This window comes from Polypterus senegalus, chromosome 14 (assembly GCF_016835505.1).
Source record: "Polypterus senegalus isolate Bchr_013 chromosome 14, ASM1683550v1, whole genome shotgun sequence".
Lineage (NCBI taxonomy): Eukaryota > Metazoa > Chordata > Cladistia > Polypteriformes > Polypteridae > Polypterus > Polypterus senegalus.
In genome coordinates, this window is record NC_053167.1 from 143,297,769 (window position 1) to 143,321,539 (window position 23,771).

The following is a 23,771-nucleotide window of genomic DNA, read 5'->3' on the forward strand; positions in this document are numbered from 1 at the left end:
CAGACACAAATATAAACAACATCGGCCTTTGATTTTCAGAATTTGTAATTTGTGTCCTACATCAGCATTGTGTGGAGTGAAGCATGGCTGGGTAGTTTACAACAACTTTTATTTTTATATAGCACCTCTTCACATTCCATGTCACATTGCACTGTAGGTGTGTGGATGACTACGACCATTGACAGAATTATAGGCCCCAGCCCCTTGTGACACTGAACTGGATTAAGTGGGTTCAGACATACAGTAATGGATGAAGAGACACTTCACATTGTCCTGTGGACCCAAAGAAACTAAGCAGAGAGAATGACTAACTGCAATATTGAGCATCAAAAAGGTTTTTGGAATCCATAAACTTGGATAAAGAAATGAGTGACCAACTCTGGGGGCAACACGACAAAAATAATGGAAATAAACAAGATGGTAGTGACAACATGTACAAAATAATTTAAAAACAACAAAAGTGAATTTAAAATGAAAAACCTAATGGAAGATTTAGAATCTAGGGCTCAAGAAACGCTCAAAATGAGTGCTCAACCTTATAAAATGATGCAGGAAAAGGTTGTGGAGCACAGTGACTTGCAGAGTCCCAAAAATAGTTGGTGTGCCAACTCAGTAAGCCTGTTTAATTGTGAAGCAACAAAAAAAAAGCCATAAACTTTAAAGAAATAAACAGGCACTTGGGGGCACAATAAAACAAGATAAAATGAACAGCCAATCAGCCTTTACATCAGTGGGTCTGACTGGGGAGTCCCGCCCTGTTGAATGTTCGGGTCACAAAGTAAGACGCCTTCCTTCAGGGACGGCCATTTTTACATACACTGCAATAGCAGGGATGGGGCTTTTTGGAGCAACGGAAATGTGGTCAGTTGACCTCCTTGGTCATCTTCTCTGAGCTGCTGAGGGAAGAGTCAAGACAGTTAGCAACAACTCCCCCTCTTGTTCCGGAGTGGTACTGCATACCATATCAGAGGCAGCAAGATGATCCTCAGACACGTATGTATGACAGGTATTAAGAAACTGATAATGAACACATTCACATCAATGTCATCATGGTGCCATTTTGTAAATTTTGTGTGTGCCATTTTGGGACTTTGCTTATTGTCATCACTATATTGTTGATGGCGATTTCACTGATCTTCCCAATATTGTCACATGTGTGGTAAATGGTGGCATTGTAATACTGATGTCCAAGTTTTTGAACTCTAAATCTCAAATAATTTTTGTCATTAAGGGAAATGATCTTAGGATAGTCAGGATTTTTTCTTTGCCTCTCGACTTCGATGTAGGCAGCCATGAAGTTCATGTCATATTCAATACATTTGTATGGTCCGTGCATTCAAGGTTTTGCACTAACACACATAACCTGATAATGAAATATTATTCTTTCATATTCATTTTTTACTTATTATTATCATTATCAATATTATTATTATTGTTATAATAACAAGTCCTTTAATGTACCATTTGTTCCACCTCTAAAGAGACTTGAGGGAAAGTTATGTCTTCTAAGGATAAGACAGACATCAAATTTTTTATGGTTTTTGGGACTTTGATAATTTTTTCCAAGCTTCAGAAATTTTTCTTATTGACTTCCAGGTTTGTTTTCAATGTTTTTAAATGCCAGGATTCAAAATGTTTGATTATTTTTGTTATGAATGACTGTTTAAGCAGAAATGAACAATCTCTTGTTTAAGATTTGTCGCAATGCCATTTTGTTTTTTATTAGGTGCCACCATTTTGTGGTCGTGTTGCGTGTTCAGAAGGTTTCATCATATAATACCAGAGAGATGCTGAGTATATTGGGAGAAGGATGATAAGGATGGAGCTGCCAGGGAAGAGAAAAAGAGGAAAGCCTAAGAGAAGGTTTATGGATGTGGTGAGGGAGTACATGCAGGTTGTGACAGAACAAGATGACGAGGACAGAAAGATATGGAAGAAGATGATCCACTCTGGCAACCCCTAACGGGAGCAGCCAAAAGAAGAAGAAGTGTGACCATACATAAGTCAGCTGTTATGATTATTTTCTGATTTATTGTTTTTAAATTATTTCTTATATTTGTATGTAATTTCTTTTATGTTTGCTGACATAGTAACAGGTTGGCTGGAACCCCGGCCTGGGTGGCTGGGTCCCTTACCTGGCCAGGAGGCCGCTACAATGAAAGAAGAAGAAGAAGAAGGGTGGGCGGGCATCCCGACTGGGTTGGTTATTGGTACATTTCCTAGTCAGGAAGCTATCATGGAGGGCAGACATGTTTTTTTCAAGTACACTGGGTGGCAGTATCCCCCCATTATGGCTTCTAGCTGAATACCTACTGTATATAGTCACATGGGAGTTGTAGAGTAACTGGGCAGGCCTGCTGGGGTCCTCAAATGCTGCTAGAAGAAGCTGCTGGAAGCAAGATCTCCTGTCACAGGATGGTCGTGCTTGGCTCAGAAGTGTGTCCTGTGTGCAGTGTGGTAGCACTAGAAGTACTCCTGGGTCCAGTATGAAGGAAGCTACTCTTCTTAACCCAGGTGAGTTGGTGTCAGGTGTGGAGAATGGACAAAGCTCATGAGTGTAGGAGGAAACAAGAGAGAAGAAGAAAAAGAATTGTATTGTGCTTGTGCAGATATTTGTGCCAAAGCTGAAAAAAAGCCTTTGTTGAGGTATTTAGTTACAAATTAAATCTTATTTGAACCTGGCACTTGTGTCCATGCAACTAAATTTGAAGTTGGGGTGATGTTACACCCCTTGCTGATCACAGTGGCTATTCTTTTTGTTTTGTGGCTAGCACCCCAAGAGGCAGGGTCACCCTGATGTCATTGTTGCCAAGACGTTCTTCTGACATAGTATATTGTGTCAGGGAAGAGGATCTCAGCAGTGGTGCATTGAGTTTGTAGTAGAGATGTTTGTAGGACTTGATACTCCTATGGATTTGCTGGCCTTGTGTTGAGTCTAGCATGATATTGTGGGAGAACTGGAACAATGCGAGGTCATTTTAATCTCATCCTATTGGATTTAACGACTGAAAAAGTAGGCCTCTGTTGGCACCACTCACCTTGTACCCCTCAGGCACGTGTCCCTTGATCACCTGCAGCACATCCTTCACCTTCACTCCTGACAAATCCGTCTCACCCAACCCCATCATGTCACACAAAACCAGTGGGGTGGCCTCACCTCCTCGGGCAGCTTTGATGGTATATGATCTAAACTGTAAAAGGAAAGGCACTGTAAAATAATGCATCGATTTCTTCCACATAGACGATACTTCCCTAAAATCATTCTTACCTTTGTGGTAAAACTCCTTGTTGCCGTACCAACCATTGCCTGGATAGACACCCGTCCATGGAAAACAGAGCAGACCGAGCTGATGAAACTGGACTTTCCTGCTCCCACGGGGCCCACAAGCAAGACTCGGGCTTGAGAAACCACATCAGTGGGTGGTTTGTAGGAAACAACAGACTCCTTGAGAAGTTTCCTTTTCCTGGGAGACAAGAAGAAGTGTGAGAAGTTGAGGAGCCCATCTTTGAGGCCAGAGACCAGGTTTTCTTCTAGGAATTCTGTCTGGGCTCCAGATAGACAAAGAATGAATAAAGAACCTGTCCACCGCTTGGACCTTCTAATAGCTTTACAGAGTCTCATCTTGATACAGCGGCCATTGAGGAGTGGTGTGAAGGATGCTATCAGCTGGAAATTGGCAGAAGCTTAGTACTTGTAAAGATTGAAGAAATTGTGTTGCCAAAGAATCAGAAAACATAGTTAAACATGGTTAATGGACTGAGAAAGAACTGGTAAGATCCAAAAGAATGGACAAAATATACACTTAGCTAGAGTACCAAAAACAACACATTGAACGTGATTGTTAGTGTTATTGTACTGCCAAGTTGGATAAAATGGCAGGCCAAAAGGGGAAATAAAAATAGGACCAGGAGAGGAAAATCTTCTGGTCAAGACAAGCAAACCTCAAAACCAAAAATAACATGGAAATGTGCACCTACACCAAAGATGTACCTCAAAATCATTGTCAAATAAACTCACCAAAATTTCTTGAAAACTGAATAAAAAAAAATTATTTGGAAAATGCCAAGATTTGCTTGGTTATTCACAGCTTTGGCCACCAACTGCACTGCATTGTTGCCTTAAATAGCAAATCATGAAATGCAACAATATGGCCTCTGTTATGTCAAACCTCAATATTAATCCTCAGTCTAAAAAGCAAAATGAAGTGGCCCTTAAATCAAAGCAAATGCCAGCTGGTGGAGACATTTTCCTCCTAACTAAGAAAGCTCTTCTTTAACATTTCTTTACCATCCAATGGATACTGAAGAAACTGCATTCCACCATTTTACACTGGAAGTCCGATGATGTCACGCACCACGTCACCAATGATAATGTGATAGCAGTGGGTTTCAATTGGCAAAACAACATGGTGGCTACCTGGTTAAAAAAATGTTACAAAATGGTGTCAAAAAACATGATGTTTAAAAATACCGTATATACTCACGTAGTCAGGTCTTGAAACCCAAAAAATCGATCATAAAATCAGACCTAGACTTGCATGCCTATTCAAAAATGCAACACTTAATTTTTTTTTTTAACATCTTGCCTTCTCCAATCTCGCATCAGTTTCTCAGACTGATCCGTAAAGTCAGAAGTAGCTTGCAGAGCTTCCTGTGTTTGATCGAAACGGGCATGCTCAAAAAGTACACATGTAGTGCCATGGAACGTGCACACTGACACTTTAGTTCGTAAGTAATGGTACGAGAATGCAGTCAGACTTCTTTTTTGGGCACATACACCATCCAGATCTAAACACTAGAGTGGAGAGTCGCTCGCGTACTGAAGAGTCTATAGCTGCAGGTGGAAGCTGCCGTTGCTGTACTTTGTATATAAGAGCCAGATAGAATGTTATTTACCTTGATTTATTTACTTATCTTCCTACAGCGTAAAGTCACAAGTAAACTGCAGAGCTTTCCGTGTACATATACAAAGTACAGCAAAAGTGCGACATGCATTCCTTCTCCAATGTAGAACTGTCATCATCATCTGAGTTCACCTCTGTTATAGGACGTCTTTATGTGAAAACAGCAGTGTCAGATCAGGGGAAGCATGAACGCAACTGAGAAAATAAAACCGAATAAAAAAAAAAAAAAACAAAGCTAAACTTTACAAGTATCATAAATTTACACCAGCTGATACAGACTCAAAACAAATGTATGCTTTTTATTCTAAAATAGTAAGAATAAGAGCAGCTCACTTCTCAAAACGGAGTTTTGATTACCAGTCAACAGTTGTTACCGTTGCGCCACCAAAGCCGTCGTATCAAAGGGGTGTCAATTTCGCACCCTAACGCGGGTTCTTTTCCTGCAGTTATATTTTTGAATAAAAGCGCACTTGTTCTGTTATATTTGTACCTTTTATGAAAGTGTTAATTTGATATTTGGACTTCAGGCTTCACACATTATACACTTCATGTCTACATTTTGTCAATTATTACTAAAACATGAAAAACGTTTCTGTTTTAACAATGTGCTTACATAGATTGTTGTAGACATGGAACACACTTGAAGTGCACGTGTTCCAAATAACGATTTAGTATTTATAAAAGGTGTCATTTTGCTTGACTTCTCACTCTATACAACTCTAAGCAACTGACAAGCAGGTAAACAGACTTGAGCTGATAAAACTCTGGGGGGTGGGGAATGTGATAGTAGGCTGCTTGCTGCTTATCGACACATTTACAAGACAAAAGACGCTGAAGGAGAGGTGCAAAGCCATTTAAGGTGGCACGGATTTATGAGTTTTTTCATAGGCTTTGGTAATTCTAGTGTTAAAAATTAAACCAATACATTTCAGATTTTGAATAAAATTGCTGTCCTGTTTGATTATATTATTAGAAACCTGTTTACACACAGTAGACACCGAAACCTTTTAAGCAATGTGGACTAAAGTCACTAATGGGACCTCTCCGGGATTAGGAGTCCATCCATCCATTATCCAACCCGATATATCCTAACTACAGGGTCACGGGGGTCTTCTGGAGCCAATCCCAGCCAACACAGGGTGCAAGGCAGGAAACAAACCCTGGGCAGGGCGCCAACCCACCGCAGGGGATTAGGAGCCTGAATCTTAAATTTCATTTGTTTCATAGCAGATTTGTCCCGAGCTATGGCGTGCACACTGGATTGTGTAGATTGTGCAAAGCACAAGGGCCTACAGGCTTAAGGGGCCCACTCAGAGGATTTTTTATTTTTTTATTTTTAATAACTTAACTAAAACAGCAGTTTCACAGTCTCAATGCAGTGGCGTCAACGTTCAATGTCTCACAATCATCAACTGTGATCTCGATGGCTGACGACGAATTGTATGCTGCTGATCTTGTCGTTGAACTCTACAGCACTGGCATTTCACCGGCGTTCTCTGCTTAATTGTCATTTTATGCATGTTTTCAATCAATCCTCAACCAAGTCGACTGTTTTCAAAGTAGCTGAACTGTTGCTGACAGATCACTGTGTGCTGTCGTGTATTTTCCGTGACGTCTGCACGGCTTACACGTTACTGCTGACTACGCCATTGACTGTTGCTGCGAGTGAACGATTGTTCTCCAAGTTAAGTTAAGACTCATCAAAAATGACCTCAGAAGCACCAGGTCACAAGACAGACTTAGTGGCTTGGCAATTCTCTCAATTGAAAGTGAGATTGTCAGACAATTTGACGTGTCACACATCGTTGAGACTTTTGTGCAACAGAAGGCATGCAAGTGAGTATTTTAAGGTACCAGTGATATTATAAGTAATATGATTTGTGACTTGTCAGCCATTTTTGCAAGCTTTAACAGTTTAACAAATCTGTAATCTGTTTTATTGTGTAACTTAGTATGGCTTACTGTGCATTAGTGTCACTACTGGGAGGATTTGTGAGCGTCACCACTTTCTGATGTCCATTGTCCCAGAACTTGTGTAAAACGGGTCGATTGTGTAGTAGTATCCTGTCAGTATGTGTTGTCACTTTAATTTGTTACAAATTGAAATTGATTCATTTTATAGCACAGAACAGTTTCTACATTCTAGCTTATGTTACATTTTAATCATCTTCCTTCACAAATTTGTCTTGAAAAAGTAAGCGGGTCCACATTCTACATATACTGTATTTATGTACTGCTACCACTACTCACACCTCCCACATTCCATTCCCACAATTTGTTTTATTTTTGCTAACTTACATTGGCTGTGATAAAGCAATTAAAAAAGTTATTACAAATACCATTTAGAGAACTAGTTTGGTTGTCACCAGTGTGTGATCTGATTGTGACACGGTCACAGACGCCACAGCCCATCTGGACCTAGTTATGAATAAATCATTAACAGTTATGGTAGACAGGAGGGGCCCAGCTAAGGGCGCTGCACAGGGACCTTCAGCAAGCTAGCTATGCCACTGGTTCCCAGTGCAGCCATCTCATTAACTTGCCATGACTTATGTGATCACGGCACTAGTAAATGATTTGTTTTGTGTTTCTTTATAGTGGGGGGCCTGTAATTTTTTCCCCCTTCTAAGTGGTTACTGGTCTGAAAAAAGTTTGAGAATCGCTGATTTATAGGGTGGAGGGCAGTTCCTGGCAGTGATTGGTAGGAAGCCCTGCCTCTAAACTAAACACATGGAACATAACGCAGGCAGCCTACATGCAAAGTGATAATCCAAAGACAAAGAATACTGCACAGAAACAAAACAAGCGACATTAGCATAAATTAAAGAATCAAGAATGAACAAAACAGACAGAACACAAGAAAGTGAACCTACCAGGTTGAGACATGGTGATTACACTTTGGTTAGGAGATAATAATGTCCTGATTACTACAGAAAACTAAATCTGGACAGAACTTCTGCTCTTATGCTTTATTATTTGGATCTTTTAAGCCCATGTGACTATAATATCTCCCTGTAAACTTGTCATGCTAATATTAATAAAAAGATGTACATTTACTTTACTGTCTGCATTGGGGGGCTATAACACAATCTAACTGCCAGGCCTTGACCCCTGATGGTGTCCAATTAAGTCCACGTGTCTCATTAAGCCGTGGCTCGCCATCTCATTGAAGAAGCTTTGCCTTCAAAGTCTGTTTTACAACAACGGCGACTCCTTCACCTTTCCGGTTTTGCCTGCTTTTTCTTAAATAAGGTGTACCTGTTTATGTTCTACTTTGTTATTTATCCAAGTTTCTATCATTCCTATTCCATCCAAGTTATATGCGGCTACATAGAATCCCATCTCATTTATTGCATTCCTAATCCTCCTACTCTTAAGGAAGACATTTTCAATGTGTTACTTATTTTACTGTGGTTTTAGTTGATCACATGACCTAGCAACATGCAGCACCGCCAACAACAAAATGGCTGCTGCAATGAAAATAGTATGGAAATGATGGCACCCTTAGGAAAAGCACCAATAATGTTACAAATGACAAAACTCTTCAAAGATGAATATAATTATTCCCACATGAATTGTGCCAGTACTCACTCCTCAGTGGAGGTCAGCTCTCTCCAGGGGGTCTCCAGAAGATCACAGGTGTCTGAAACATAATAACAACAGCAATTTATTTCTTGGGTAACCTATAATCACAAAAGGAATGCCTCACGGACTTTCACAGACCCTGTTTTTGAGAGCCTTCCAGCCTTGACTTTCTAAGAAACCAAGAAAAGAGGCTCAGGCAGTAAGTTCTGTGACATCCAGGTATTTAAAGCAGGATAGTCTTAAGGCTGGAATGAGTTCTTAAGGATCTGCCCCGTCCACAGAGCATAAGGATAAAACTTAGAATTCCTGTCTCCATCTTTTATCACCTGGCCACAATTAAAGGAATTCTTCTGCCAAGTGGAGAGTTCAGCTTCAACCTGAGTTGGGGTTTTCTAAATCCGTGTGCTCAGGCGTCCAGACTCCATGTTTTGTTAGCACACTGACAGATAAACGTTTTGAGACTGACCAGATGATGTGTATAGGAAAAGAAAAAATTAATCGAGAAGAAAGGAAACCAAAGCCAATATGAGAGGCAAAATTCAAGGAGGAGAAAACAAGCAAGAGGTCAAAACCAGGAGTAACATACGAGTAGAGTGTTGAACAAGGGCTTTATTGAGAGTTTTGAGATCTGCAGATCGGGTAAGGAAATGGCTTCCCAGACGTCTCTTTAAGCACAGGTCACAACCTCAGAGGCCCCGCCCCTAACAAGCAGCTCTAACGAGGGGATTATAAAATGTCAGCAATTCAAGACCTAAAATGGCATCTACAACACCCCAAAACAAAACACAACAACTGAATCATTATGAAATTATAAATTATATATATATATTATAATAAAAGGAACAGAATACTCAACTGCAAGAACCCCTAATACAAGTTCAGAAGTACAGTGGCTATAGAACCTTCAAAATATTCCCATTTTTTTTTTGCTTTGCAGCCTTAAATGAAAACACACAAACCAATATTTTCTCCAGCTTTACTTACTTAATGCAATCTCTAACATCCAAGTGAAAGATATCACAGCTACAGTCCAAAAGAATTTTAAAAAATCAAAAACAAGAAATCCTGAGATTAATAAAGGATCAAACCCCCAAACTCAATCAGGTGTCAGTGCCCACCATTTCCATTGCAGTTACTGGCTTCCTTCCACATGTGATCAATTGTAACCCGTGTGATTAGTGAAGCTGTTCCTGATCCATTCATTCCCTTGCTTGGTAGTGCAACTGACAGCCAACAACTGACTATGGCTGGCAGGCCACTTTCAGAAGATCTCAGGGATAGAGTTGTGGACGGACATAAGGCAGGAGATGGAGACAAAAACATCTCAAAGGCTTTATCAGTCCCAAGGAGCTCAGTAAAGTCCATCATAAAGAAGTGTTTGGTACGACTAGGACCCTCCCTGGATCCTCCAAACTGGACAGAAGAGCAAGGAGGAAACTGGTAAGAGAGGCTACCGAGAGGCCAATGTCCACTTTGAAGGAGTTACAGGATTTGATGGCACAGAGTGGTCATTAATGGTGTGCAGGTGACAACAATTTCACAAACACTCCACAATTGTGGCTTGTTTGGGAAGGTCGCACTTCTCAAGAAAGGCCACATTAAGGCTCGTTTGAGTTTTGCCAGAATGCACCTTGAAGATTCTGATGCCAAGTGGGAAAAAGGTCTTATGGTCAGAGGACAGCAAAATCAAACTATTTGGCCTCAATACCAAATGGTACAGCAATGCAGCTCAACATCCACAACACACCATACCTACAAGTAAAGCATGGAGGTGGCAGCACCCTGTTGTGGGGGGCCTGGGGCTCTCGTTAGGGTAGAAGGGTAGAAGGAAAAATTCTGGAGGAAATCCTGCTGCCATCTGCCAGAACGCTGAAGATGGGCAGAATGTTCACCTTTTAACACGACAACGACCCGAAGCACACAGCAAAATTCACCTGAAGGAGAAAAAAGTGAATGTCCTGGTGTGGCCACTCAGAGCTCAGACTTAAATTCCATTGAAAATCTGTGGAAAGATCTGAAGGTATCAGACCACCAGCGCTCATCATCCAATGTGAGCGAACAGTTAAACTGTACAGAAGAGTGGGGGGCAAATATTGAGTGGGTTCAGTCTAGGTGTGCAACGTTGATAGAGAAGAATCAACAGACTCAAGGCTGTCATTAAAGCAAAAGGTGGGTCAACAAAATGACATTGACATTGGGAGGGGGTCCTTTATTAATCTCAGTAGGTCTTGTTTTTGATTTGTTTTATAATTCTTCTGAACTGTAGCTGTGATACCTTTCACTTGGATGTTAGAGATTGCATTGAGTAAGTGAAGCTGGGAAGAAATATTAGTTTGTGTGTTTTCATGTAAGAGTGTAAAGCAAACAAAATGGGAATATTTCAAAGGGGGGATTCTTTTCTATACCCACTGTATACTAAATAATTAGCATAAACCCAATCACAGCACTGCACTTCTTTTCAAAGAGTTCCTTAAATTCAAGGCTTCCTAAATGTATCGAATGATTAACTATTGTGACTCTTGGCTTTGCTTTTTTTTCCCCATATATATGTCCTAATGTGCTTCATTTTTATCTGCCGTCTTTTTGTGTTTGTTCTTCTTGGAACTGGACATCTTCTAAATTAGGGGTCAGCAGCCTTTCAGTAGTGTCATGCCGAAACTATGTTACAATGTCATTCCGCCTGCCGACATAACTCTACCAATTTTGTTATATATAGTATTAAAATTGGTCTGGTTATAATGGGCTTCAAAAGTATATATTATTCACTTTTGAAGTCCATTATAACCGGATCTTATATTATTGGTCATTCAATATTTTAAAATAGATAGGATCATATGTGAAAAGAATGTTTTGTCAAAATTTATTATAACTACATTCAGTGTTGTTTTTGGTTCCAATTATTTGACTAAAATAAATAGTTTGTTTCTTAAAGCCAGAAACAGCCCTTTTATAGCTTCACGTTTCTCATCACAGTTTTTAAACGTGAACTGATTTTTAGTTTGATAACGTCTTTGTACACTTGATGTACGACACTCGGCACTTTCACAGCATAACGCACACATTTTAACGTACCACGGCCCGCACTGAACACATGGTTTCCCTTTACATGTGAATCGCATACTTAAAACGTAGGTGGATACGTGGAGCGCAAACACGTGCACTGTAATTAAAATATAATTTTTTGCTATATTTCAATTCAATCAGAGTGCCATTGCAAATCGTTCCACGTGCCGTAGGTTGCCGACCCCTGTTCTAAATGATAACAGCATCCTCTGCTAGTCATGTGGTAGAGTCGCATTATGGCACTTTGTTAAAGAGGGTGGCATGCAACATGTCATATAATCAACTGAAGAAGAAGGCTGAGGTCAGTTCAATACAAGTCAGTGAAAGGGCCTTTTTGTGTTGATTCTTTCAATTCTTTGGTGGGCAATTCTAGCTTTGGAATTCAGTTCAAAGCATACAAACTTAAAGAAGAACATTTCAAAAATAAAAAGGAAAAAGGATTCCTAAACAAAAGAATCCAAATAAGAATGTAGAACAGGGAACCATCCACACATGGAACAAGTGGCCAAGTAGTGTAACGTGGCAGAAAGTAGGACCTTCAGAACTCGATTTGATGTTTTTCAAGGGGTATTGAATGCATAGGACTGGCAAGCTTTGTTGGGCTGAATGGCCTGTTCTTGTCTAAATGGTTCCAATATTCTAATGTTGAAATTCAAAAAATCAAGAAATGTGAGCGAGTAATAAGAGCTGGGTAGCTAATGGCTTAGCACGAGTGACAAGGCATCCCAGGCCCACACAGTGAACACATCACTGGAAATAGAAAATAGGAAAATTCCAGAAAAAGACAGACTGCCGCATTCTGTGCACAGTGGGCAGCAAAAACCCAGGATGCCTCTTTGTCTGATGTCATTTTCGCCGTATTGACAAATCACATACAGTAAAACCAGCCTTCAGCATCTGTCGTTCTCACTGTCCACAGACCATTACTGCGTTATCACAGGGTTGTGGGGAAAATTACTGTGAATTTTGCTTAATAATGGCAAAGTACATGTAGTGATATTGACAGTTCTTTAAAGCCTCAGATAAGCCATGAAATGCTACTATCAGTGAAAACAGTGATAAACGGAGAAGCCACTCAATATTCACAACAGGCTAAGAGCTTTTTAAAGAAATAAATACAAAAATGTGTTTAAATTGTGTGTGTGTGTGCACAAGATATTTTTCATTACAACATCGTCCTTTGAGGGTAAAGCTAAAACGTTAGAATCCTGAGAAAGAGCACAAGTATGATAATGTATGATGTATTTGAATATTATTTTATAAATGTATGTATTTTATTATTATTTATACTATCCATCCATCCATCCATCCATTATCCAACCCGCTATATCCTAACTACAGGGTCACGGGGTTCTGCTGGAGCCAATCCCAGCCAAACACAAGGCACAAGGCAGGAAACAAACCCCGGGCAGGGCACCAGCCCACCGCAGTATTTAATACTATTAATATCTTATTGTTCATAATTTATCAATTAAACTTGACTTGTAGGTATGTATTTAAATGAAAGTGACCAGTACATGGGGTCTGCTACTGTTTCAGACATCGGTAGGTCTCTGACGGTATCACTCACAGCTATGGGGTTTCTCCTGTACAAGACATCGTAAGCTTCTATTAAAAAGTATGTCACCAATGTAGTCTACTAACACTCGCTAATCACATTCTATTAGTGCTGTCATTTTTCAAATATGACTCATTGTTACAAAAATATTTAATTAACAAAAATTGACCACTGACTGTTAGATGACAAAATAAAGAATGTGAAATGCCACAACTTTCTTATCAGTTAACTCTGTCACCAAGCGCACCTGAATGTGATGCCATGCTGACATTGTCTAACTTGTTATTGTTAATTTTCACAAAGAGACTTCCTTTTTTCCTTTTAGGTAAAGTCCATTCAAAGTTCTTAAATAACACAGCATCCAAACAAGTCATCCAATGAAAGATGAAGCAATGGGAAAGCATCCAAAGATAAAAAATGTGTGATGCAACGCAACAATGCTTTCAAGAAATGACACAAAGGAACATAAGAAAAGAAATAAAGAATAGTAACTTTCAAAAATGCTCAGATCTCCAAAAACTAGCCACAAATATCTAGTGGTCATGATGACAACCACAGAGCTGCACTCTGCAGCCATCTCTGCATCAACCTTCTGATTTCCGTCCTCTTTTTTTGCATGTTGAACTCGTTTTCTTACCTTCAACCCGGTACACCTCCAGCTCCTCCAGGAACTTTTCTCCTTCCAGTTGAGAGCCGGTGACACTCACAGCATTACTCCTAACACCGGACTGCTGGAAACGTAGGTCATTGTCAAACCGAATTGCATTGTACTCAAAATTGACAGTCGTGACTGATGTCTTCACGGGCTCCGACTGGCCAGCTGAGAAGTGAAAGGCGGTCTCATCCTTTAAGGTTGTGTTCTGATTTATGAGCCCCTGTCTCATACAACCTCCCAGAACCAAGCCATCCTCCAGGTAGCCCACCATTATGATTTGGCCCTGATTGGTACACTTGTACTGTATTTCAGTGAAGTTAAACCCATGGAAGGTGCCCTTGTAGAGCAAACTGAACTTCATGTTACCATTAAAAAACATACAGAGCTGCTTCTCACTCTGCCTATCCAGGCGAGAATGTAATGTGGCCATGGTGAGATCTAAAAGAAGGAGACAGAAAGAGAGAGAGGCAGCCGTGAGTACCACCAGAGTCATCTCTGCTTTACCTTAACCATCTGATTTACTGACAGAATTAATGTTAAAGACCAAAGAGAATTTTACTTTTTCCTTAATGGGTCCCATGTGCTATTCCTGTGTGAGGCACTCATCATCTACAGGATAGCTGGGCTTAGATACATCACCCATATTCTTGGTCATTTCTAAAGCAGTGAACATTTAGGGAGCCATCACACTGCATCTCTGAAAAAAATCACATATTGGCATTCCAGAAAATTCAAAATGGACGTATTTTTTTGAATGCCACTGTGGATACTGAAGGGCAATTCTGAGGAATAAAAACAAATTACGGGTCAGTGATACATTTAGATTCACTCTGAACATGAAGGCAAAAACAGTAAACAAAATGGAAGCCCCTAACAGTCCTCTACTTCTTCATCACTGGCTTGTCAAGAGTGGCCACAAAACCAGAGTTGTAACATTTAAGAAGAGGAGCAGATGTCACTTCTGGTATACCTTATTTGATGAAGGTGGTGTCTGGTGGAGCACCAGCTGGATGGACATCTGACATGTGAGGCCCAGTGTGCCCAGGTCATCTCATCCCTTTGCCCTAATGGCGAGTAAACTGTGTGAATGTACCATGATACCCAAAGATGGAGTGTGCTGTACTCTTGTCTCCTTTTGTTAAGGTAACACTGTGCATTGTTATGGTCTGCTCGAGATTCAAGAGGTTTAAGGCTCAGGTTTTTTTTTTTTTTTGCCAAACTTACACAAGAAAATATGAAGTTTGTCTGCTCAGTTGAATCCAATAATTGACAGAAATAAAATAAAAGAAATAAAGACAAAGCAGGTTAAAACTTACACAGAAATTCTAAAATATTTACATCACTTGAAAAATAAATTTGCTAATTACCTCTAGCAGTTGATAGAGCATGATGCTAAGGAAAAACTCTACACGTCTAGAATTTAATTTTATTATCTCCAATATTCCTTCTTAAAAAGATGTGTGACACTGGGATGAAGGGACTTTCTGGAGCAATTTGTGAAGGTCTTTAATGCACCTCTCCTCCCTGATTCACTGTGTAAGTTCTGTGCATCAGTTGAGATGATTTCCAGGTTCTTCACCAGCGCCCTCTGACACACACTTACCAGATCATCTTGTGGTGTTATGAGCCCACAGCTCTCTCAGCAAAGGCCAGTTTTATTAAATAAATAATCACTGCGCTCGCGGCTTAATGAGGGGGCGTGGTGGCTGTAGCGGATCTCAGGGAAATCTGCGGTGTGGGCGTTTCTCACCTAAGTGCACAGGTGAGGGACTGCCCACAACGGTGATTGTGCCTGGGGCTGCTAATGTGCCGCAGCTGCTATGGCCTCCTCGATATATAGAAGAGCGAGTTAGCTGGATGGGAGAAGTAAAAGAAAAATGAATGGAAAGAGAGAGATGGAGGTTGCTGGAAGGAAGTGGGGAGAAAGCCGGTGAGAGAGAGAGCAAAAAGTTGAACAAGTGAGCGAGAGCATGCTCGGGTGCAGCTGGACTGTGGGCCCTGGCGAGGTGTGTAGTTAACATTGTAGTCGCTCCCGCTGAGCATTTGGAGAAGAGCGGGAGTGACTAGTGAGGTTGATGACTCACTGTGGAAGACAGCAGGAGTCGGGAGGCTTAAGTGTGTAATCTCCAGTGTGGGAGTCCTGGCCGTTTGGAGAGAAGCTAAGTCATGGTCTGGGATGAGAGCGCGAACGAAGCTAAGATCGGACGGCTTCCAGACTTATGTGAGTGTATGAAGGAGAGCTGCAGAGAGAACGTCTCGCCTGCTGCAGGGCCCAAAAGGGAGAAGCAGGTGAGACGCTAGTATAAAAGAAGCACCGGGCTTTTCATTGTATTTTTAAGGACTGCTTCCAGCGTTGTTTTAACCTCGTTTTTAAAAGATTGTTTTTGTTTATTTTTTTAACCTCCACGACTGTCACTGTTTTGATGGATTATTTGTTTATTGAACTTTGACTCACTGCACTTTACTTTATTTGAACATTTGTTTTGATGGATTTTAAATAAAAGCACTGTGCACTTCTTCATCTTCCCCTTGCTCTATTGTTATTGCCTCACTGCTGAGCTCATCTCAGGTATATCTATCGATGGTGATGGGTTCAAGGGCTCCCAGAGGCAAGATGGGAGCATGGAGCCGAACCCGCATCGTCACACATCTACAGTCCATCAGCTCCAATAACTTGAGCTGCATGTTTGGTCATCTGCTGAAGCTTCTTAAATTTTGGGTTGTCTGCCCACTAAAGCTGGCAATGAAGCTGAATGTGATGACCAACATGAGCGCTTTGTCCACTTTAAATAGTCTGAGTTTATGGAGGAGAAATAAGCACTGATCACGTTTAGAGTAGATGTTTTATGTATTTATATTCCAGTTAAGATTCTTATCTAGGTGAGTTCTTAAGTGTTAATATATTCAGACACAATTTCTACCGTCTCCACAGAACATTGAGGGGTGAACATGAGATTTGACTTTGAGAGATGGACATCTACATCTCTTTGATCTTTTTGAGATTCAGAGTAAGATGGTTCTTATTGCACCAACTTAACAAACAGTCCACTTGATTTAAGCAATGGCCTTCGTTGACACCGGATATATCAGCGTGGTGTCATCACCATACTGGACAATGGAACTCAGATACGGTGTAAGGAATCCTATTTTTGGAGAGAGATGGTGGGATACTCGAATGTTCAAAAAGGAAAACTTTAAAGCCTGGCCATATTTTTAAACCATTACTAACCTTCCACTTTTCTGTTTCTCTTCTCGGTACTTTGATGCGGAAGTTGGTGCCGCTACTGTAGTGCCACACCGCTCTCCTGCATATGGAAAAGTGATCTCAGATTAAGGAGCATTGGAATCAGCAGATGGAAAGATTCCATCATCAGATTGAATGGGCAGCACAGACTCCGCTGTGGAAAACCCAGGAGTGGGTAGGTGGCCAGTTGGCCGAGGTCTCTTGGGGTCTCATTTATAAAACGTTTTGGTGAAAATATGTACAAACCATAAAATAGAAACTTCTAATGTTTGCTTTCAGTCGCACTTCCAAGCACTGGGATGCTCCACGTATGGCTGAACGAATCCAAATGATTACAGCTGATCACAGGTGGAAGACAATTAGCTTGGTGTGCAGTGGAGAAGGTGATTAGTTATGCCTGATTGAGTTTACAAGGATTTTTAGGAGGGGTTGATTCTTTAACCATCTCAGTGATTTTTTTTTTTTTTGTTGTTGTTTATTTATTTATCTTTTCTGATCTGTTACTATTGTATCTTTCACTTTGCTGTTCTAAGTTACATTGCATAAATACAGCTGGAGAAATATTTATTGTATGTGTGCGTGTCTTCATTTCAAGCTGCAAAGCAACAAAATGTGAATATTGGGGGTCTTTTTCTGTACCCACTGTACATTAGGAACATGAAGTGCCTGTGCGGGTGAGGGGGTGTTTTGTCCTTTCTGCTAATTTGATGCAATCTTGGACAATGTTCCACGTTTACATTGCAATAGCCCTGAAGTGACATTAAAAATGTCCCATTAAATCAAAATCACAAAAGGTACGGCTGTGTGCCTGCAGGATTAAAATCTGACCCCGTAAAGTGCCCCTTCTCCTCTTTGTGAGCCAGTGCTTACCAAATGACCCGTGCATTTCGCTGGGGTGTGACGTGTTCTTAGCGTGGCGATGTCTTTTGGGAGGCGCCCATCAAGCCGGGTTTGTCTGACCGCCGGCTATAAGCACAACGCGCCATTCAGTGACGTCCCCAACTGACGGGGCAGAAGAGTGCAGTCGAAAGGTGCACGATGCCCACATCCTAGATACATCGGGCAGCATCACAAAATAAAGTTCAAATTCTTGCAGTCAATACAATTGTTACAGCGTAATTTTCCCCGACAGACTGAAAGTGAAACTGAAACTTACGTCTCACTGTAACAGGCACCAGATTAGGACATTTCAACACGCTCTTCTTCATTACGTTCCGATCCGGTCCGGTGTCTCACTCTGCCCTGGTGACTAAGTCAAATGCGGTGTCACGAGCTGAGGCGGGTGGGCTGGAGCTGGCTTTTGCGGCTGTGAGCAGCATAGACATAGAATTACCAGACGCCGCATGACCATCAATCGTACGTCAACGTCGCCGCCATATTGCGAGTGGCACTGCTGTGGAATGAAGTCATGGATAATGTGCTGTTTGGGATTGTACAAACCGCTGTACTCTCCAAACCAGATCCCGGGGGATTACATTTCATAGGTAAGGCTGAACACTTGTTTTTGTTATATTTGGCCATTAGAAAATCCCGTTTTATAATCTTAGCACTCAAGGTCACCTTACAATAAAATTAAACAACATTAGTAAAATTAAAACAAGACAATGATAAATCAAAAAACAAGCAAGAGACACTCGAGCTCCCATAGCACTGAGTCTGACGTGTGGTACAGAAAGGCGAGCTGCGGATGAAGATCTGAGTGAGTGAGGAGAGGAGTGTTAGTCTGGAGGAGATCAGTGAGGTTGTGGAGAGCTTTAAATGTTAAGAGCGGGATTGTGTATCGTATTCTGTAGTTAACAGGGAGCCAGTGAAGTTGAGAGAGAGTCGGTGTGACATGTTTAGCGGATTTAGAACAGCAGGTTAGTATCCTGGCAGCAGAACTGTGAAGAAGTTGTAAGCGATGGATACGTTTTTGTGGGATGCCAGATAGAATAGCATTACAGTAACCTATACGTGAGGTGACTCGGGCATTAACCGATACTTCTTGTTGAGTAAGAACAGGATGAAGTCTAGAAATGTTTCGGAGATGGAAGAAGGCAGTCTGAGAAATGTTACTTATATGGGAGGAATTATTAAAATAAATAAAGTAATTAATAATAATAATTATTATTATTATTATTATTTAGTAATTGCCATTATTAGTGTATAAATGGAAATAAATAATTGCATTTAAACGATTCGCCAAAATCTGTTGTATGTAAACGATACTGTTTTAAACGTTATTGTTTTATCATCAGAAAGCCCGGTTTACACGTCTAGTTTGAATGGCACTTTTACCACCCGCAGTAAGGCAGACGAGCTGACGTATCGTGTCGACTGAGCAACACACTGAATGCGGCGTCTATCTATATATGTCTATGGCGAACAGTAGTTCTTATTAAAGAGAGTATTAATGACGTTTATTGAATTATCTTTAAAAGGGAAGGAAGAGCAATTAGTGAGAGGTGATGTAGAAGTGAAATGGATGGTGTAGCTCAGCGTCGTATGTTGTGTTATTACCATTGTGTCATTAAAAGTATTGGAAAATAGTCCATAAAGTGGGGGTGATAATCTCTGTGTGTGCTTTTCTGCTTATCGAGGACTCCTTGGCTGTTCTATCAAAGTCCCTCAGTAGTCAGGAAGAACCGTTCCGGACTGTAGTAGCACTGCTGCCTCGGGATAAGGAGATCATAGGCTCACGTCCCGGGACCTCCCTGCGTAGAGTGAGCTTTGAATAGTGAGAAAGGCGCTATATAAACGTAACGAATTATTATTATTATTATTATTATGGTGAAAATTGCGGACTCCATTCACCCGCTCTTATACAGCGTCCAGAACATGCAGCTTTTATATGTAGCAGACAAGGCCATTGACCTTTGCATAAATGTTCAGTCCCCACAGTTTAGAACAAAAGAATTTTTGAGCATTTCCATTACTTAACTTGAGCACTAAAATGTTTCAGTTACTCAGATATGCGGCAGCAAAAGCGACAAGTCGAAGCAAGTCAGAACCGAAACACCTTCTGGATTGACGCCTCCATTTGTGTCGCTGACCACACTGTGCACCTGCGCGATGGATAAAAAAGCAGCCATTGAAGGCTTCTGAGGTCATCTCTCGGTGTCCGACGAGTTTCGTGAAGTGCGCTTCTGCTCATTGATTCCGTTTTCAGTTTGCGTTGTTTGTTCAGCACGGAACTGAGCTCAGATGTTCCCCGCGAACTTCGTCAGCTTGTATGAAAGTTAGTAAAGAGGAGCGATCATTCTGCTAAGGTGTGCATGGAGGTCAAAGATTTCACCAAATAACGTGCTTTACTTACACTACTTTTAAATCCTGCAGTTGTATGATAATGAAATGTCACTCACATAGGTACATAGAGGTGTAATCTCAGTGAGAGGGACAGAAGAGCCAAGAATGGACATTGGGTTCAGAAGGAAAAGAAGCTACAGTACTGCTTGGTGCCAAAAACATCATCAGACTTGGTGGAGCCACATAAAGTGCTTCTACTGCCACCACATATGAGACTTGGTTTAATGAAGCACCTGCTCAAAGTCCTGTCTGAAGGGGGATAAAGTTTGCTGTATGGAATTGTGTCAATCTTTATAGGTTCATCTGACTTTAAATTGAAAAAGGAGCCCAAAATTAGAAAATGGCACAGCTGGCACCCCTTATAGGTGATATATCACTGTTATCTAATCAAAACAACTGGAGATATATATATATATATATATATATATATATATATATATATATATATATATATATATATATATATATATGTGTGTGTGTGTGTGTGTGTGTGTGTGTGTCTGTGTGTGTATGTCTGTGTGTGTATGTATGTGTGTGTGTGTATGCGCGGTGGACTAACGCCCAGCCCGGGGTTTGTTTCCTGCTTTGTGCCCTGTGTTGGCTGGGATTGGCTCCAGCAGACCCCCGTGACCCTGTATTCGGATTCAGCGGGTTAGAAAATGGATGGATGGATGGATGGATGGAAAATAATAATAGATCGATGTTGCTATATAAAATTATAATCTAGTTATAAATTAGCGCAAAAGGAGCTCTTTGTAGCTGTGATGAGCTAATTAATCAAACTCGCTACGTCATCAATCACATCCTTTAAAGTCAGAAGCTGACTCGTTCCTCAGTACCAGCAACTACAATGGCAGCTTTTAAAAACTCAACCGGGGACGCCGCTTGAAAAAGTGCCACTCAAAGAAGCCAAATCGCATGTCTAAATGCTCTTTTCCGATCAGACATGAACCCCGATCCTCGATTAATAGATAAACACAGGCCGCGCAAGGGTGAAATATTAACCTTCTTTGGTCTGCTGCAGGACGAACTGGAAGAGGAACACACCGGGATGTTGTCCTTATAGTCCCTCTGAGCTCAGCTGCTGACTGCTCTCCGTTTGTACGCCATCAGTGGATTCCTGCGGACCGCCGGTGAAGCACATGTCCTCCGCAAGGCCATTGTGAATACGATCTATGAGTTCTGAGAGCAGATTACTGCTGCGTCGTACACGTAACAAGCCATTACGTTTGTGATTCAAATCCCACTACTGACACTGAGTGACCCTAAGCAAGTCACTTCACCTACCTACGTGTTCCAACTGGAAAAACAAAAGTAACTGGAAACAGCTGTATCTGAAACGCTGTAAGTCTAAAATTGCTTTTCATGCAATTACAGGCAGACCTGACATTGTAGGTACAGTGGTGAAAAGCTCGTCCTCTCAGCATTTTGAATCACATCTGCACCTGATAAAAGGGTTCTAATGTCTGCAGCTGACCATCTATCGGGTCCAACTCCAGAACGTGTCAGGTGGCAGGCGTTCGTGGCACGGACCGCAGGAAACAACTTCATTATAATGTTGATGGCGTTTGTTGATGGTCTGTTATTGGAAGGCAGTGGACGTCCTCTCCACGAATAATTTCTATCTCCAGTGCTGGCCCCCAAAACTGCGACTGAGAAGAAGTAGAAAGCACGCACACTGTAATAGAGCGCACCCTGCAGGGGATGTGGAAGATGCAATTCCGGCGTCAGCACAAGTCATCAAGGGATTTCTACGAGCCTTGGAAAGAAACACTCCTTTACGCCTCAATACGTTATTCTAACTCCTCTGGTGTGAAGTGTTGCTTTCTTTTTCTATCGAGAATCCGCGTCACGTTTTAATCCCGTTTAAAGAAGGGCTTCGGAAACACTCGGAAAACCCACTCGTTCTTTACCTATAATTCGTTATCTTGCTCGTTATTTACAAAGATTGATCGTTCCCGGGAAAAGCACCCCAGTTTGAATCCGTATCGCCCCTCACCTTCCGATCGACCCTCCTCCAAAGTACTCGCCTGGAGTCTGATGCGATTCCACCTTAATCTTTCTTATTCTCTGCGCCATTCGACTCGAGTGTGTCTCAGCAGTCGGCTCGTCTTTCAGGTTTGTCAGTTTTATTAACACGTCCTGCAGAAGCTGGCACCAATCGGGCACACCAATTTACCAGAGGGGCAGGTGGAACAAGGAGGGAGGAGTTCGTGGCAGGGACCGCAGGAAACACCTTCATTATAATAACAATGGGGGCAGTAGGAAAGGGCCCAGAGTGGAAATCCAGTTACACAGCCATTGAATGTAAGAGATTCCTAAAACCGCACTTCCCCGCTGAATTATGAATTCCCTGAAGTCTGACCACCGTCCAGTGAAAACAGACCAGGACACTGATTGGGCAATATGTACAATATTCGTGTACACAATTTTAATGCAAATAGAAGTTTCCTAAAGCCCGAAGGGTTGTGACTTAGATAGATAGATAGATAGATAGATAGATAGATAGATACATAGATAGATAGATAGATAGATAGATAGATAGATAGATAGATAGATAGATAGATAGATAGATAGATAGATAGATAGATAGATAGATAGATAGATAGATAGATAGATAGATACTTCCTAATCCTCTGAGCTGAGTCAGCCGCATACTGTGGACCACCTGCAGGTCAAAGATCAGGACTTCACTAAAATAAGAAGAAAGTCCCCAATTCGATCTGCGCATTTGGCGGTCCACTTTATATATATTCTTAAACATTCTGTTTCTTCAATGGCTCTTTACATAGGTTGTGTGGTTTCTTGTAGTTCTAAAGAGTCATTCCATTCTGTGAAGGGTTCTTCACACATGAAGTTGGCTCTTCGAAGGGATTTGACAATGTAAAGGAAATGTGAACAGAATCGGTGACAATCTGTGACGATTGTGTTCATAACTTTTATGGACAGAATTTCTAGGCGCAGCCAGGATGTTGAGGGGGTCCAGTTTGGTGGACTCAGGATTGGGTCACTGCTTTTTGCAGATGATGTTGTCCTGTTTGCTTCATCAGGCCGTGATCTTCAGCTCCTTCTGGATCGGTTCGCAGCTGAGTGTGAAGCGGCTGGGATGAGAATCAGCACCTCCAAATCCGAGACCATGGTCCTCAGCCGGAAAAGGGTGGAGTGCCCTCTTAGGGTTGGGGGAGAGATCCTGCCCCAAGTGGAGGAGTTCAAGTATCTCGGGGCCTTGTTCACGAGTGAGGGAAGAATGGAGTGAATGTGAGATCGACAGGCGGATCGGTGCGGCGTCCACAGTGATGCGGGCTGTGCATCGGTCTGTCGTTGTGAAAAAGGTAGACTCAGCTCTCAATTTACCAGTCGACCTGTGTTCCTACCCTCACCTATGGTCATGAGCTATGGGTAGAGACCGAAAGAACGAGATCACGAATACAAGCGGCTGAAATGAGATTCCTCCGCAGGGTGTCTGGGCTTTCCCTT

The 23,771-nt window shown here is 41.4% G+C and overlaps 1 protein-coding gene across 4 annotated transcripts in view; it reads right to left on the bottom strand.

The window, feature by feature from the left end:
- Positions 1–23,771, bottom strand: part of LOC120514445 (interferon-induced protein 44-like) — a 105,305-nt gene that overhangs the window by 11,375 nt on the left and 70,159 nt on the right. For 2 of the 4 annotated variants that reach the window (XM_039734828.1, XM_039734827.1), the window contains exons 2-5: positions 13,748–14,203; positions 8,496–8,547; positions 3,269–3,464; positions 3,039–3,191 (exon numbers count right to left, since the gene is read on the bottom strand). In XM_039734828.1, coding sequence (XP_039590762.1) covers positions 3,039–3,191; positions 3,269–3,464; positions 8,496–8,547; positions 13,748–14,195 — 849 coding nt within the window. In that variant the 5' untranslated portion in view covers positions 14,196–14,203. Of the gene's footprint in view, positions 1–3,038; positions 3,192–3,268; positions 3,465–8,495; positions 8,548–13,747; positions 14,204–18,165; positions 18,360–22,324; positions 22,420–23,771 lie in introns of those variants that run through there. The other 2 variants (XM_039734825.1, XM_039734824.1) reach the window with 2 other exon arrangements.